The 17146-nt window shown below is 46.3% G+C and overlaps 2 protein-coding genes across 3 annotated transcripts; one reads left to right on the top strand and one right to left on the bottom strand.

Annotated features, from left to right (window-relative positions):
- Positions 1 to 1546: 1546 nt before the first annotated feature.
- LOC135898931 (uncharacterized) lies at positions 1547 to 15077 on the top strand. Of its 2 annotated transcripts, none has more exons than XM_065428196.2 (3): positions 1547 to 1767; positions 2176 to 2295; positions 10138 to 15077. In XM_065428196.2, the coding sequence occupies exons 1-3, from the start codon at positions 1741 to 1743 to the stop codon at positions 14956 to 14958; spliced, it is 4968 nt and encodes a 1655-aa protein (XP_065284268.2). In that variant the 5' UTR covers positions 1547 to 1740; the 3' UTR covers positions 14959 to 15077. The 2 variants fall into 2 exon arrangements, with proteins under 2 accessions (XP_065284268.2, XP_065284269.2); XM_065428197.2 differs by lacking the exon at positions 1547 to 1767 and adding an exon at positions 1828 to 2026.
- Dolk (Dolichol kinase) lies at positions 15049 to 17096 on the bottom strand. Its single transcript, XM_065428202.2, has one exon. The coding sequence runs from the start codon at positions 16683 to 16685 to the stop codon at positions 15159 to 15161; it is 1527 nt and encodes a 508-aa protein (XP_065284274.2). The 5' UTR covers positions 16686 to 17096; the 3' UTR covers positions 15049 to 15158.
- Positions 17097 to 17146: the final 50 nt, after the last annotated feature.

Genomic DNA, 17146 nt, shown 5'->3' with positions numbered 1-17146 from the left:
TCAATGGCTTTTGCTTACAGTTTGTATTGAAGGTTTGTCAGTTTATTTGACTACAGTCAAGCCTCATTATTACGAAACTCGTTATAACAACCTAATGAATGTAACAAAGGTATAGCGTGCTTCCGTTAATTCGACTTTGACGAGACCGACAATATAGATAGAGTTATCCGGCGGGTCTAATTAAGCAATGTAGAAAAATCGCCAAATGATTCATTTAGCAGTACTTAACCAATTCTAAGACGCCCCCGAATCAAACGTGCTCCCGCTTTCTATGTGTCCAAAGTAGAAAACTAACGTAGACATAGCAATAACGCCCCGAAACAAAGTAGAAATCTAACGCGCACCCGATTTTTCAGCAAGAAAAATGGGCAAAGGTCTAACATGCGTTACAGTGGCGGCCGGTTTTCTAAGGTCACCTTCTCCGCAATACAGTCGTATAGTGCAGCAAAGCACACAAACGCGGTTTCCGGCCCAATTTTACTGGGGAAACTAAAAGAAAGCGTGCGTCAGAATCGAGTAAATACCGTAAACAGACATTGCTAGCTACCATTATTGAAAATCTTCCTAGGGCAGGCCGAAATTAAGTCTTTTTCGACCGCAGATGGTGTGGGTTAAATATATGGTCGCATACATTCACTGTTCCGTATATGCTCTGCCGATGCAAACGCTGCTAGTAAAGAGGCCGATTTTGGGGTGAGGCGCGTGCATACTGCCTGGTCAAGTTCGAATTATTCGGCGAATGCAAATTTTAGCATCGGATTAACGATAGCTTGTGTAAAATGCATGGGCGCTGGCCGGGACCTTGTCGGGATAGAATTAACGAAAAAGATAAAATTTACCGGAGCCGCATTAACTGACGTCTACTGTAATGTACACCCTCACCGACAGCACACCTTCTGTGACACAAGATAGATCAACTCCTACTAGCCCAACTTCCTGCGTTATCGTTACCTCATTCACCCGCCTTACCCCCTCTCCCACGTCGCCTTGAAAGAGACAAGTGCACTTGTCGAAACGTTGGCTCCCGCTTTCACCTTGTTCTCTTTTTGCTTATCGTTTCGTAAATAATGTAAGACAAGGTGTGAGCCATAGAGTTTCATACAATAATCGTGTGAGGAACTTTAGTGATAAAAAACCTTTAGTGCCGTATAAAATATTTTTGCCAAGCGTCGATGACGCCATGCACGCTCGTACAACAGTATACGTGACGTTAAAATAGTGCGCAGGAAAATTAAATGACGGGGAGAGACATATACTCATACCGCTGACTTTACTTGTACTCCGTTGTACCCAACTTTTCGGTCGTACAAAACCTATGTACAAAACTCCTTGCGCGTGACCAAGTGACCATGCAAGTTCCGTTAAGCAAGCATTATGCTCATTATAAGTTCAAGCTGTTTAGTTTATGACTGCCGACACATGCCATTCATCCTAGTCATGGTCATAACGTTTATTTGGAAAGAGAGAACAATATTTCGCACGGCTAAATCTGGCCAAAACTTTGTCAAATGTTCGGTTATTGCGAGCGACGCTAGCGCCCCTATACGCACATCCTCGTGGTTACCAAGACAGCCAAGACGCTGCTGGCGCCGTGACGTTGAGTTTACGATTGCGTTTGGGAACATGGAACGCAATTTTTGCGTGATTGCGATTTGTAATAACGGACACATACACGCTTCCTTGGCCAAAAGGTAGCTGGGATGTCGGCGAGCGGAACTGGCCTGTTGCGTGACCGCAGGAATGAGCACTTTCGGACGAACATCAATCGTAAGTGAACCCATAGCGCTGTATGAACGCACGTGCGCGGTTCTGTGCCGGTGCATCCCGCGTTGTTGGGAGAAGTAAAGAGTTGCTGCCCCGAGCGTTTCTCGACGATCCACTGCGCACAGCGTCCCTTCTTTTTTCGTTAGTCTTCCAGGTCGTTAATGCAGTTGTGAGATCGTTTAAAACCGAAGCCGGCCACCCTCACATGTTGTGATAAACGCCTTGACAGAGAAGTAGGTCTTGTAACGTGGGACAGCGCTGGGTACGTGCTTTCATCGTCAGAAATTATAGTTGGAGTGTCTTGGATTGATAGAATGGAGCAGCAGTTCTTTATGACCACTCTGAATTGTTCGCGCGTGTGCCGGCTTCTCGATTCTGTTTAAAATTGTTTAATCATGTGACTGTTTTCAGATGTCGTTCCAGAAGATCGTAGGCTGGTGCGAGCGATGTCGGAGCGATGGACTGAAGAGTCCAATACTCCTTTACCCAGTCGGACCGACCGAAGCAGTCAAGATGTGCAGCAACATGGAGGTAAGTCTAAAAAGTCGCATTTGGTTACCGGCAGTCAGCACTTGGGGTGAAAGACGTAATTAACAGGCATAGTGCGAAAAAGATTTGGGGAAAAATATCTCCCGCACTTTCATAATGCGCCTTCCGAGTTGTAACGGTTTCTTTCCTCCGAATGCATCGAGGGATATCCGTGCGTTAAAAATAACAGATGAATTAAACTGGATTATGATGATAAAGAAATAGACAATTACAAGGGGGTAAGGGGCGTTATGCGATAGACTGCGGTTATTTGGAGATGCCGGGCGGGTGGGAACAGCGGTTGTGCATGCCAGCCTTAATATAATCAGATGGAAATTCATTTGAATAGTCTATGTGGATGGATGTTATGAGCGTCCCCTTTGGAACGGGGCGGTGGCTTGCGCCACCAAGCTCTTGCTACTATGCTGTCTAATATCCTACCTAGGTTAACCAATGAAAAAAAAAAAAAAACACTATGAACTACCACGTCCAAATTTTCTGATACCCTATTGCGAACTGTGCTTTTGTACGTCTCCGTCCTTTGTCGTTTCTCTACTTTTCTTCCACCAATCCTCCAATCGCCTCTTACTGATGTCTATTGCGGACCTGTTTGCTTTACCACTGCTCCCGCTGAACCCAAGGGCTTCAAGGAGGCCAGTGGTGCCTAAATCGACCGCTGGATAGACGTCTTCACATTCTAATAAAATATGCTCCGTCGTTTCCCTAGCTTTACCGCAGCAAGCACATGCTTCTTCTTCCTTCTTATATCTCGCTTTATAGGTGCGTGTTCTAAGGCATCCCGATCTCGCTTCGAAAAGTAATGAGCTACCCTTTGAGTTATCATAAATGGTTTCTTTCCTAATTTCGTTTTTTCCCCTTAAGTAGTTACTCATGGCAGGTTTCTTTTCCATTGCCGCCACCCATGAGATTAATTCAGCCTCTCTGACTTTCCGCTTGACCTTCTTTGTTGCTGTGTTGCCCACCCCACAGGCCGCATACTTGCTGGTAAGCTTCCTAGTTCTTTTCCTCCACTGTGAATCAATGTTTTGCCTGTACAGATACCTGAACACTCTCCCAGCCCATTTACTTTCCTCCATATTCCTCAGCCGTTCTTCATACTCAATTTTACTGCGAGCTTCCCTCACTTCAAAACTAGTCCAGCCCATATCCCCTTGCACAGCTTCATTTGTAGTCTTCCCGTGAGCGCCCAATGTGAGGCGACCCACTGACCTTTGGTTCCCGTCGAGTCCTGATTGTACCCCTGATTTAAAGCAAACAACCGCATTTCCAAAAGTAAGTCCTGGAACCATTACCCCTTTCCACATACCTCGGAGGACCTCGTACCTATTGTATCCCCATAGCGCTCTGTGCTTCATTATGGCTGCATTTCTCTTCCCCTTGACTGTTATGGTTTTTTCCTGTGTTTCCATATAGCCGTTGCCTTCGTTTATCCATATACCAAGGTATTTATATTCTGTTACCCGAGGTATTTCTTGGCCCTGTATCTCCACTCTCTGTTCACTGTTTTCATTGAATACAATAACACCTGATTTTCTAACACTAAATTTCAAACCTAAATTGTTGCCTTCCTGTCCACAGATATTAGCCAGACGTTGCAAATCACTTTGCTTGTTTGCGAGCAACACAATGTCGTCCGCATAAAATAAACCTGGGAGTTGCTGCTCTATTACTGTACCTGCCTGTTTGTATGAGAGATTAAACCCGATATTACTTCCTTCTAGCGCCCTCTCCATCCTCACCATGTACATCATAAACAGCAGCGGGGATAAAGGGCACCCCTGCCTCAGTCCCTTGTTGATATGAACTTTCTCCGCGCTCCTCATCCCTTCCCATTCAACGCAAACAGTATTTTCTAGGTAAATCTCTCTCAAAAGCTGTATACAATCGTTACCTAAGCCTTCCCCTTCCAGAATATCCCACAAAATGCTGCGGTCTACGTTGTCGTATGCTCCTGTAATGTCCAAAAAGGCCACATACAGCGGTCTGCTTTCTGCTTTTGATATTTCAATACACTGAGTAAGAACAAACAAGTTATCATCCAAATGCCTACCTATTCTAAAGCCATTCTGAAGCTCTCCCAAAATGCCATTATTTTCTGCCCATGCTTGAAGCTTTAATTTGATTGCCTGCATTGCTAGCCTGTATATTACCGATGTAATGGTCAATGGTCTATACGAGTGAATTCTGTCTTTCTCCCCCTTACCTTTATAAATTAAATTCATTCTACTTTGTCGCCAACTGTCTGGTATTCGTCTATCTTTTAAAGTTTTTTCAACTGCTTTCACGAGAGCTTCCTTACTTTTTGGTCCCAGTTCATTTATCAGCCTAACGGGAACCTCGTCTAGCCCTGTGGCTGTGCGCTTAGGAATTTTCTCTTCCGCTTTCTTCCAGTTTAAATTTGTAAGCACTAGCTCCTTTCCCCCTTGGGTCTCTTTCATGCTCTTTTTTTCTTCAAATACAACCTCGTCCTTGCCTTGGAAAGATTCGGCTGTTATTTTTTGGATGTAATTTATTGCTGCTTCTCCTTCCAGTCTGTTTTCATCTTCGTCTAGGATATGTTGTTGTATTGTTGTTGACTTCCTGCCTAATAATTTTATGTGATTCCAAAATATTCTAGGTGCGGCCTTCTTTTTCTCACGTATTTCTGACAACCAACTTTCACTTTCACCTTTTAATTTTGCTTGCACCAGTATTTGAACCATAGACTTTTTCTCCCGGTATATTTCCCATTTACTGGTTACTTCATCCTGTGGCAACTGCGCCTTCTTTGCCTGCCTGTGCTCTCGAGATGCTTTCTGTCGTTCGGCGATCGCTTCTCGTATCTCCTTGTTCCACCAGCTTTTCGGTTTCTTTTTTCCTTTCCAATGAACATGTTGTTTCTCTTTCCGTATTTCTGTCGTTACTACACTTAGAAGCTCACCATATTCCCGCTCCTTACTTGGCGACTTGCCAATTTCTTCCTCCACTCTAGTGACTATATTTGCTATTTGTTCAGCGTTCAAATTTGGACTGGCCATTTTGCTTTCGTCGCTCTCTTTCCCAACTACATATCCCATTTTCAAAATGATGCGTTTATGGTCACTCCCTATGCTGCTAAACCCTTCCTCATCGATGACCATTTCTCTCAACTTATCATGAATTCCTTCTGTCATCAGACAGTAATCAATGGTCGATTGCCGGTTTCCCACTTCCCACGTGATCTGTCCTTCACACTTAGGCCCTGTATTCACGATCACGAGGTTATGTTGCTCGCAAAGGTCTAGCATTGACTTCCCGTTATTGTCGGTATAGCCATCTAAATCCTGTATGTGGGCATTCATGTCACCTAATAGGACTATCTCAGCACCATTCCCAAAACCCCTAATATCAGCGCTTATGCATTCCACTAACTCTTTATTCTTCTCTGTGCAATTTATTCCGGTCCACAAATACGTAACTCCAAGCCAAGTTTCTTTCCCACTCATTGTACCTGATAACCAAAGATGCTCTTGACATTGTGAATTTACTCTTTTCCATTTGGCTCCCTGATGGATGAGCATTCCGACTCCCCCTCCCTTTCTTTCCGACTTAGTTCTGTTGCACCCTTCCCATACATAATTCTCAATAACTGGCGGCTCTTCTGAGTCTCTTAGGTGCGTTTCTGTAACCGCATACACCCCTATTTGTTCTCTATGTAACTGCTCCTCAATCTCTGCCCACTTTTCCTTTCTTCTGCCGCCCTGCATGTTTATGTAGCCTATTGCATGGCGAGCTCTTGTTCTTGCTTTCCTCCTTTTTCTCTTATCGACGGCGATGCTCTTCTGATGTTCCCCTAGGGGACCTTCTTTATTACTACCTACTCTGACCTCCTGAGCGCCCGCGGGCCCCCTAAAAAAGCAACAGCGCGACCCCCAAGTCGCCAGCCCACTTCTCGTGCTAGCCTGTAATTGAAGTGGATCCCATCTCGTTTAAAACCACCACAACTTCTCACTTCCCTGTTTACTTCGACAACCTCGAAGCCTTTCTCTCGGCTCATTTTCCATATTGCCTCATTGGCAGCCATTACGGCTCTTTGTACGTGACTGTCACGCACAGGCACCTCCGGCACCGTGCACACCACGATCTGCACCTGAGGGGATAGCTCACGCAAGTCGTCCACCCCCTTCGCCAAGCGCTGGGCTAGTCCTGGCCCTTTCCTGTTAAGGACGTCATTTAGCCCACCTGCTACTACGACAAGGTTGCGCACGTGGGCATTTTCCGTGAGCTTTTCTTTTGCTCGCTCCATGACAGAACCCAGTGTCTGCCCTGGAAATGTCCCTACCGCCACTCTTTTGTCGCCTTTCACCCTCTCCACAATTGCTTTTGAGCACCCAGCCATGTTTGAGTCGCCAGCGATAATCACCCTTTCAATCTCTCCTACTTCTCCCTGTTTCCCGGCTTCCTGTGGCTGCAGCGTCGCCTCACTCGAGGCGTGTTGCGCTGCTTCGCTATAGCTACGCCGATTCACCGGCGGCGAGCTGGCGACCGCTTGCTTTGGCTCCCTGCCTCCCACTTCGCCCTCGCTTTGGTGTCCTGACCCGACATTATCCGCTGCCCGAGTCTCAAGAGCGTCGAGCCGCCTTTGCAGTTCGGCGCTCCTTTCTTTCCCCTCCCCAAGCTCGGCCACAGTCCTCACCAACTGCGCGGCCTGGGCCGCCTCCACCTTGACGAAATTTTCAACCTTCGCCTGCAGTGCTACCCGCTTCTCCTGCTCCTCCCTCAGGTTTGCCTTAAGCTCTTCAAACTTAGCCGCCCAATTCCCTTCCAGTTTTTGGACAGCTTCCTTGACGCCCTCGCACGACCTGCACGTGAAGCTAGACCCCACCGCTTCTGCTAAATTCTGGAATTCAGTCTTGTCGAGGAAGCACCAGCGCAGGCACTCGTCGCACTGCACTTGCTCCCCGTCCCCCGCGGCCTTCACGTTTTTCGATTTCATCGCTAGGCCTACCTCCCTAGGCCCAACGAGCAAGTTCGCCGAATCACTCACGCAAATCCGCCCTCGACCGCTATCCTAAACAAAAACAAAGAATTATCACTCCCTACTCCATGTAAGAATCCGAAGAGCTAGCTGAAAGAACTACCCCCTAGGCCTAACGGGGGAGCCGCCAGACCTAGACAAAGCCGGTACGTTTCCTACTCCTACCAAAAATTCAAAATTTGCGCCCCTACTCCATGCAAAAGAACACACTTCAAAACACTAGCTAATAAAGATAAAAGAGCACTTAGCTACGAGCGAAGTCGCTGAAGCCTCGTCCACAGGAGCGCCCGCGAGCCACGACCAACCCTTGGCAGACCAACCCTTGGGGGCCACGGCACCAATGGGAATGCACCACGAGGCACCAAGTGAATGCACCACGAGGCATCACCTGGTGGTTACAATTGTAAATGGTGCAATAACCCAGCCAGGCCAGTTGGTTCAAGCTAAACTTTCGAACTTTGGGCACCATTTTCATGATAAGAAAATTATGCCAAGTATGTCTTACTTTGCAGAGAGGAGCACAAAAGTAAATAATGTCTGGTGCGGTGCAAAAGGCTATGTCAGTGTATTTTTGCAAAGTCCACCAGAAATTGCTGCAGTAGCTTGAGACTTAACGTAAGCTTAACTGGGCTTAACAGGGCTTAGTGAATATCAGCATAGGCCGGACAGCACAGTACCTGGTGGCACCTCTTCTATCTTGTAGCTTATGTGCATTTATTATTTTTACTGGTGTGTGTTCAAAGATTGCTAAAAAGAATTTGCATGCGCTACCAAGTGTTGAGAAGAGCCGAAGAGAGCACTTGCTCGCACAGTGTTATTCACAGCATTGACATCTGCAGGGTAGAAATCGCAAAGATGAGTAGCGTGGTTTTGCTGTGGTTATGGGAGTGATGCAGTCTTTGATGTGTGTTTATAAATTATATAGTTTGCTGCCTGCACTGCTTTAACACCAATGTTCCCCATGAACATGCCCTGCTGATTTGGTGCAGTTCAGAGAAAGCTTTTACTATCATTTAATGGTCTTGTTAATAAATGAATTGTTAGTATTCAATGATTTACCATTTTATGTGTGTGTACCTTTTAACCAGGCCCATTCCTCCATCTAAGTTGTACCACCTCATGTGAAAGTGCTGCATACTGTGTATGATCCTCAGTATGCAATTCTTTAAACTTGCTCTAATTATGTGTGCATTACGCATAGAACCTCATTGTATAGTGTTATTAAATGAGTGCTCATTATTACGGCTTCTTTACCAGAATGTATCCTGTGTGATCGCAATCATGTGATCCCTTATTCAGAGCAGCACAAATATGTGAAATTCATAGGTAGCTGTGGCAGTTAGTTAGGCCCTGGGGTTTCTCACCAATATAGAAGTGGCCTCCCTCTATGCTGTTTCCCCTAGGGAAAGGCGGGAATGGTAAGTATCCACTCCATAGCTATAATGAGTGTGACCAGGTGTGCTTTCAAGCCACCGTTTTGGTTTTGTGCGACCAGGATGCCCAAGTTTGTCTCACTGCAGCTCCAAGGGAAGTCACATTTTTTCGTGTCTAAATGTTGACATAGCATTCTTGTACTACTTGCTTCAATTTCTCAGTTATAATAATTCCGAACATGATAGAAGTTTATATGAAGATTGAGGTTTGAAATGTTCAACAGTGGTCGAGGAAGGAATGCCGCTGCATCTAACATTTATACAAGGGATCTTGCCTTCGTTCTCCATTACAATAATGCACCTTAATACCTAATAGTTAATACTTAATGGCATTAGGCGATTTTAGTTAATTATTGTGGTTAATTGCCACAGCTTACTTCTCTGATGTACGTCATTGCTGACACTGTAATTTTGAAGGAACGATCACTTTATTAAAAGAAACACTATATTTAAATATTAAAGTATTCATTTAAACATCCAGTATAATTCTGGATAATGCTGAATCGGATACACACTTGTGTCAGTGCAAATGCATATGTACTCACTCATAGGGACAATAAAGGGAAAAGTGAAATTTGAGCTGTGTTAATAAATTACCCATCCCATATACCAGAAAAGTCACAAGGACGGAAGGAGGGTGGCGCCACCGCCTTGGAAGTTTCTGCTCCAACACACTGTGACGTCATGGATTTTGAAAGCGTCTGCTCTGTTTAGTTAAATTTTCATCGGTAAAAATGTAAAAATGGCTCTGTTAGAATACCTTGTATTCTAACAGAGCCAAGTACTAATTTGTAAAACTTTAGGAACTTTTACTGAGCAACAATTGCCCATATGTGAAAAAATACTTTGAAATTCATGACATCACGCTCATGTTAACAACTGGGGTTTCGCCCCAAAATTAGAAAAATTGAACTTTGACCTTCATTTGAAGTTTAATGATCACCATATTCCCAAAGTTCTTGAAAAATGCTTTATCAGTACAAACTGATTTAATGTTTCTTTCTGGTATCTTTACGTTGGTCAGGTATTTTTATTGTGACCCGAACACTGGCACATCCCAGTGCTGCAACTTGTGTTTATTATAGCTTGTATTCCAAATTCAGTCGTGTTTACTGAAGCAGCATTTTAGTAAAGACACGGTTGACATCTTTATACCTGTAGTTTACCAGTGTGAAATGATATGAACTTCTCTGCACTGTAGTTGCACTTCCTTCTTACTGAGTAAGCTTGCAGCTGATCATTGCAATTTATTGCATTGCATGAAGAAACCTTCGTTTACCTTATCATTTTATCCAAACACACAGTGCAGATGTCTTGCGAGCTTACGTAGCATGTTTTCTCAGTCATTATTTCGAGCAAGTGTTTAACCATTGATTTTTCTTCTTTTCTTCACAGTGTTCAGACATGGTAAATGGCATCATTCAGGCAGACGTCGTCAAGATAGACATGCCCAAATTGCGTGAAATTTTCACAGAGCCAAGCCCAGTTGAATGGTGTGACGATGACGGAGGATATCATCATCATTGTGTCAAATTGGCCAAATCAAGAACCAGTCCTTCAGCAGGTTTGGACCCAAAGGATCAGAAGAGCAGAACACATCATACTTCTGCCACCATCTCTGCCACGGCAAAGGTGACCACTGGACCCCTTCAAAGACATGCTGTTGATGTTTATGACAAGGTGCCTACCGCATCCAACGCCAACACTTCACCGAACTTGGACCCAGAAAATTACAGGGATAGGTTGTGTCAAGATACCGCTGTTTCCATCAGCGGTGACGCAGTACAGGCAACTGCCAATCCATTTGGAGAGCCTACAGTTGGCGTTGGTGACAGTGAACCCATTGCATTGTTGTGTGTTGAGCCCCCAGGGTACGTGAACCCAGTGAAACATGTGTACAGGACATGTAACACTTCTCCCTCTACCTGTGGTGGTGCGGGACAGGTGTCCGTCAAACCCGTCGAAGAGCCAACCATCAACATTTGTGACAGCGCAGACAGTGAATCACTGTGCGCCGACTCCGAGGTGTGTACGGACAAAGAGGAACATGTCTGTAGCACACGTGATACTTCTGCATCCACCTGTCGTGAAGTGGGACATGTGACCATCGACAAAGTTAGAGTGCTTGCTGTGCCCACTTCTGACAGTGCACCCGTTCAATCGTTCGGTGCTAACACCTCGCTATGCATAAACACGTGGAACCATAGGTACAAGTCACATCCTTCTATCCACACACCTGCTGCGGCTGTAACAGCACCAGTGAGAGTTACCACTTCATCATCTGACTCGCCCACCATCCCTCCGAGTGCAAACACATCGTTGGAAGTGGATACAGAAAAATGCAGTGACACAGGAGGAGGTCCTGTTTTCTACACGTCTCTGATACCCAAGGCGATGACAGTGAAAGTTGTCGCTTCATCAGAGCGTCCTTTTTGTGTTGTTAATCGTAAACCTACGAGCCCTACTCTCTGCCCAGAGACAAAGCAAGAGAAAAGTGCTGATGAAAAGTGTGACATGTTCAACGTGTGTCAAATGGGGAAAGTACTTAAAGTGAAAATTGTTGCTACATCTGAAATGGATTCCTCTTGTCATCTCTCTAATAATGTTTCGACTTCCACCCTCCTTGCAAGAGGCGTTATTGACTCATGGCAAGAGGTCATGCCAGGGGAACTAGAGGATGAAGTAAATTGTGCATTCAAAGTATATCCTCATCAAATGATAGAAGAGCCAGCAGCAAGGAATGTTTCTACAAGTTATCTCAGGAGTGCGAAAGCCTTTGTCACCCCAGTATCCTCATCCCTACGACTAAATACTGCAGATGGATATGCTGTGAAGCAAAAGAAAGTGACGAGTTCACCATCTGCAAGCCTAGAACGCAAGCATTGGGAGAGAACAAAAGTGCCAGTAGTTTGTGAAAGTATCTCAAGAAATTTAGAAAAAGGCCATGCATCGTTTGATGCTGCCACTGGAAGTGCAGACAGTGCGTGTGCCACAGAAAACAGTTCTGTGGAATTGACCAACGAGGAAGAGATGATTGTACCTGTTCCAGCTGCCATGGTAACTAACGCTGCCACCACATCTGCGGTAGCATCTGACACAATTGACACGAACCGATTTTTTCACATGAGACAGAACTTGGCATTACCCTGTGAAACCTTATCCACAAATCTGTCTGCACTGTCGCAAGAACAAGGAGTTAGAAATACAACAGACCACAATTTCAGTGATTCAATGGGACATTGTAGTGATGTGTGTGACATGCTGAGCATAGTAGGCCAGCCGAAGAATGACCAGATAGCTAGTGAAACGTCAGAGCTGGCCAAACCTCTGGGGGAAGTGCGAGCTAATACTGAAACTGCAGGTAATCAGAAACCTGCCATTGTAGAAACTACGCTAAAGTCTTGGAGTCCACTTGATCGAAGTGGTGTAGGCATACAAGAAAGCTTAGTCGGAGTGGGCAAGCTTGCTTTGCCAAATATTTTTGCATCTTGTCAAGAAGAGCAAAGAGTGGATCAACAAAACCTCACTGTTTCGAAGGACTTTGGCATTGAGCTGTCCAACTTGCGTAACAGAAGTGAAGCAACCTTAGCAGAAAACTTAACAGCAAGCGAAATTGAAATAGCGATGCAGTCACCTGAACCTTTACAAAAATGTGAGGACGCAGAAAGTGTCGCCACTGACCATATTTTTTCTAGCCTGCCAGATTCCCCATTGAGTTCGCAAAGTGTAAGTGAGGCAGAGTTACAAGAACAGTTGGCAGTAGTGGATAAAATGCCTTCAGTGGAGCTGCCCAGGTCTTTACAAAATGAGGGAGAAGGCACTGACAGTGCAGGTCACTGCCATAAATCCCTTGATTTACCAAGTACAGATAATGAGCTTTTCAACTCGCAAAGTATAAATGAAGCAAGCTCGCCAGGAAACTTGAGAGTAGTGATGGAACCCTTGACTGACCTAATCAGACCTTTCAATGAAGGAGGGGTCACTGAAGCTGCTGCTACCTCCAACAACCCTCTTGCTCCGTCTTGTGCAATCGGTGAATTACCTTGCCAACCAAGCTCCAACGAAGCAAGCTTACCAGAAATCATTGCTGGAGCAGAGGAGACTATGTCATCGGTGCTACCCATGTCCTCGCAAGAAGCATGGATAAACACTGAACACATTGACAGCTATTTCGACCCTGGTGCTTTTCCATGTGCTCCTGGTGGACTGTCTAGTTTGCAAAGCAGAACTGAGGGAAGCCCACCAGGAAATCCAGGGGCCATGAATGGAACACCCTTGATAGAGCTGAACAGATATCTGCTGAAGAAAGGAGAAGGTACTGCAAGTACTGTCAACTGCTGTGAACTTTTACCTCAGTCTAGTGCCATTGGAGAACTGCCACGCTCGCACACCATTGGTGAGACATTGCAAGCTAGCATCTTAGCAACAACTGAAGCCATATCACGGTCACAATCCTTATGTAATGAACAAGCAAATACCGAGGGTACACATGGGCACCATAAAAACCTTGTGTCAAGGGCTGCCACTGATTGGTCGAGTTCACCATGTAGAAGTGAGGCAAGCTCACCAGAAGGCTCAGTGGTAGCAAGCGAAACTTCAGTGGAGCTACTGGGGTCTCCACAGGTGCAGCTTGGAGGCAGTACACGGACAGACATAAATATGCACTGTGAAGATTCTGCTGCATCAAATGCTATCTCTGAAATCCCTGGTTTGCCAAACAAAACTGTGGTTTGCAAGCTGGGTCCTGTAGAGGATCCCCTTACAGCATCATTGCACATTGCGAATTGCATGTCAAATATGAAAACTTGTAGGCTGCAGAAAGTTATAGTGCAGGCTGCTGGCACAGATTTAAGTACAGATACCTTGTTGACACAGGAACCTCCTACGAATTCCATTGGCCTTAAAGTTTTGCACTACACTGTGTTGAAAAACAATGCAGGGAGTGAAGCTGGCTGCACTGATGGCTGTCTTTCACCAGCACCCTCTACTTTACCTCAGCCTCCTATTGGTAATTTAAAGAGAAAGAGGAGTCCATCAGCAACTGCAACTCCCACCAGTACTGCCAAAGCGGCTAGTAGTGCAGGAGCTGACTCTGGCACACTGCAGCAGCGCACCTCTGCTACATTGTTGCAGCCATCGAGTATTTTGGGCAACAAGCCTTCGAATGATGAAGTGCAGGAGGGTGTCACGACGGTTTGTATGGGAACAGATTCAAATAGCAAGGCAATGCAAGCGAGTGGCAGCACGACTCAGGGGCAGCCCGTTGTCTTTTCAGTTTCAGGACTACGGAAAAGAACGCAGAATATTGTGGTCAATCTCCTACCCAACATTGTCACCACAGGCAATACGCAGACTGCAACTGTTCAGAAGACAAGGACAAAAGGACGGAAGCCACCTGCCAGCACCGCAAGTGCAGTTACAGGCACAAGTGCAGCAAAACAAAGCAAGGAGCAGCAAGAAAAAAACCCTACTCTGCCATCGGTACAAAAGACCAGTCGTACTGGTTGTGCAGTAATGGACAAGTTGACCACGATCAACCAAGCCCTGGCCATACCGTTTACCAAACGTGCCACAGTTGCACCCAATTCTAAGAGAAATGCAAAATTACCGAGGCGAGGTAGTAAAGCCTGCTCCAATAAAAAGGTGAAAACGCGACAGAAGTGGCGGCAGGCAGTTCCAAGAAGAGATGTGAAACAGACTCCGAGCAGAAAAAGAAAAGGTAGTGTTCAGAGTGAGCAGGTAGTTCCAGACATCTTGCAACCTGTCCTCAGCCCTACGTCCAGCGAGCTCGACTCCGTAAGCTCAAAACCAAGCAAAAGCAGCTCATCTGGCACTTCCAATAATGCAGCTGGCCCCGACTCTACTTGTAAAACCAGGAGTTCTGTCTGGCAGTCCTTCAGCAGCTGCATGTCTGCCAAGGAATATGTACAAATTATAAAGAACCGTTTCTTCCCAATGGAAGAGAGTGGGAGTGGGTTCCCTGGGTACCACCCTGTACTTGCAACCCGTCCACCTTACAATGGGGACAAGAAGTCACCTGTGATAGCACCAAAGCGCAGACGAATGACTGCAACGACTCCTGCAAGGCAGACAACTGAAGCAGCTCCGGCTAATGTTGGCGTCGAGCTAGAGCGCTACGTCTCCGAGTTGTCTACCTCCACGGACGTTAGTCAGTATGACAGTGTTCTGTCAGAATTGTTTGACTCTGTCACGTAGTCATGCCATGGCACCAGTTTCTTTTCACCCTCTTAAGATGTTAAGGGGCTTAGTGGCACAGGCCACTGTGCATTGACCTGTAAATAAAAGTACATGGTTCATGTCGTTTTATTGCAAAATAGCCTTGTATTTGTTCTTGTGCTAGATGGGAACCCTGCTGAGAGAGCACCAATGCTTCAGTAATTGAACATTGAAAGTTTTCATTCCAAAGCATACAAGGCTGTCATCATAGGGTACACAAAAACTGGTAGTGCTAAATTGTCCACTTGAGTTGTAAATGCTTCAAGGTATGAGTCTAGGCAGAGCACCACAATTAACAGTAGTGTGTTGAGGTGCCACACAGTTGGCACAGCCACAAACAGCAATGGGAAGTAGAATCCAAACTGTGCGACAATGGCGGCAAGTGTCCCCTCCACGGTCTTTGACGTGCCGGGCCACTGGTGTTTTCCAAGCTTGGACCCAACAACTGATGCTGCAGTATCCCCTATGCCAAGAGCCACTGTACCGCTAAGTAAAACTGGCATTTTCTCTGGGTCTCCAAATCGTCCTGGAAAGAGCAGTAGGGACGCAGCACACCCAATGAACAGGTAGGCGGGTGTTAGAATGAATGCTCCGGCATCTTTTTCGTCAACAAACATGGCGAAAACGTTCTGTATGCACGGCCCTACTGGTGGAATCGACAACGTCCTAAATACCTCGAGGAGCACAAACACCCCGAGAATGGCGCCACATGCAAGGTACATAAGGTCTGGATCTAATATTACTCCTGGTAAAAACACTGACACAATCGCTGCATGGAAAACTTTGCGCACCACAGTGGAACTTTCACTGTAGTTTGTAGTGTACCAGTACACAAACAGTCCAGCTATTACTAACATGACAATCCATGAGACCATAAGGCAAAGTCTTGTGTAGCTACTGAAGCAGTGGTATGCAAGCCAGCTCAGGGGTTCTCCGTTGACCATGACACTGCACAGAGGATAGACGAGCAAAATCGCCGAGGTAAAAAGCCCCACATAAAACCCCGTCGGTTTCTGGAGTGCTTGTATTTTGGTTACTGCTGCCACAAACAAAGCAAGACTGAAGAGCCCTGCTTGAAGGAACCCGGCAGAGGCAGAACACTTGAGGTCACAGCGGTCTCTGTATATGATGTTGCACGCAAGGCTGCATCCGGAAACAACGACGAACGTAGTGATACCTTGGCAAACGAGCAAAAGCTCGCCGTGAGTGAACGACTTGGGCGAGTAAGCCGGTAACGACGTCACGAGATAACTGAATGTCCCTGCCGTAGTCACTGCAGCCGCTGCACTCCACGGAAAAGAAACGCTGGTCGCCGTAACGAGTAAAGTCGTAGTCCATACAGTCGAAAGAGCACAGATGAATATGTTCGTGATCTTAAAAACGACGGCGAGAGACAGAACAAGTGCCTGACTGCAGACCACTTCGGCGAAGGTGTAAACATCGCCGTGTTCGTAGCTATTGCCAGCGGTGAGCAATGAAAAAGGCAGGAGGAGGCTCAGCCACAGTCCGCTATCGGCGTGCGGTCTCTGGTTGAAGTCCGGTTGTTCAGACTGCTGCCAGCGCAGTAGGAGGAGCAGAATTACCAGAACTGCCACCACAGTCAAAGACTGTGCGACTCTGCCGAGGAGAACAGCAGTGAGAGCCACGCCGGTAGCGACGACGAAGTGTTCCAAGCGCATTCGCATTCCTTGGCTTGCGTCAGTCATGGTCAGGCGTTTAGTAGTAGGTGTTTCTGGCTGCACTATCGCTTACGGGACATCGGAATTCACTGATTAGCGCGTCCAAGACTCGATGCGAAGCTGCAGCAGGAAAATACGTGCACAAGGATTCACCTTCCGTCGGCGACGAATTGGCACGGGAGACGCCGTGTGTAGCTTTTACAGCGCACATCGTAATGCATCGTTCGTGCTCATTCCCATTTAGCTAAAAGCGGGGAAAGACCCACAACAACGAAGTAAATGGCAGCTGCGAGGGCGGTAGCGGACTTCAACGCCAACAACAAGCCGAACAAGCAATGACGAACTCGGCGAAACGAAACTGACGAAACTACAACGCGACCTACGAATGCCTACGAAACAGCGGCACAGCGGAGCCAAGTCAGGCCAAATATCTGGCCGAACCATGCCAAACCAGGAGGCACTGGCCAAACTATAGTGAACTAGAACAC

This window comes from Dermacentor albipictus, chromosome 3 (assembly GCF_038994185.2).
Source record: "Dermacentor albipictus isolate Rhodes 1998 colony chromosome 3, USDA_Dalb.pri_finalv2, whole genome shotgun sequence".
Lineage (NCBI taxonomy): Eukaryota > Metazoa > Arthropoda > Arachnida > Ixodida > Ixodidae > Dermacentor > Dermacentor albipictus.
The sequence above is the reverse complement of the archived record's forward strand: the minus strand, read 5'-3'. Positions and strand labels throughout refer to the sequence as shown.

Coding starts and splice junctions, on each gene's coding strand:
- LOC135898931 (XM_065428196.2), top strand. CDS start 1,741: ATGAGCACTTTCGGACGAACATCAATC. Junction 1,768..2,175: donor CTTTCGGACGAACATCAATC/GTAAGTGAACCC, acceptor GACTGTTTTCAG/ATGTCGTTCCAGAAGATCGT. Junction 2,296..10,137: donor AGATGTGCAGCAACATGGAG/GTAAGTCTAAAA, acceptor TTTTCTTCACAG/TGTTCAGACATGGTAAATGG.
- Dolk (XM_065428202.2), bottom strand. CDS start 16,685: ATGACTGACGCAAGCCAAGGAATGCGAATGCGCTTGGAACACTTCGTC.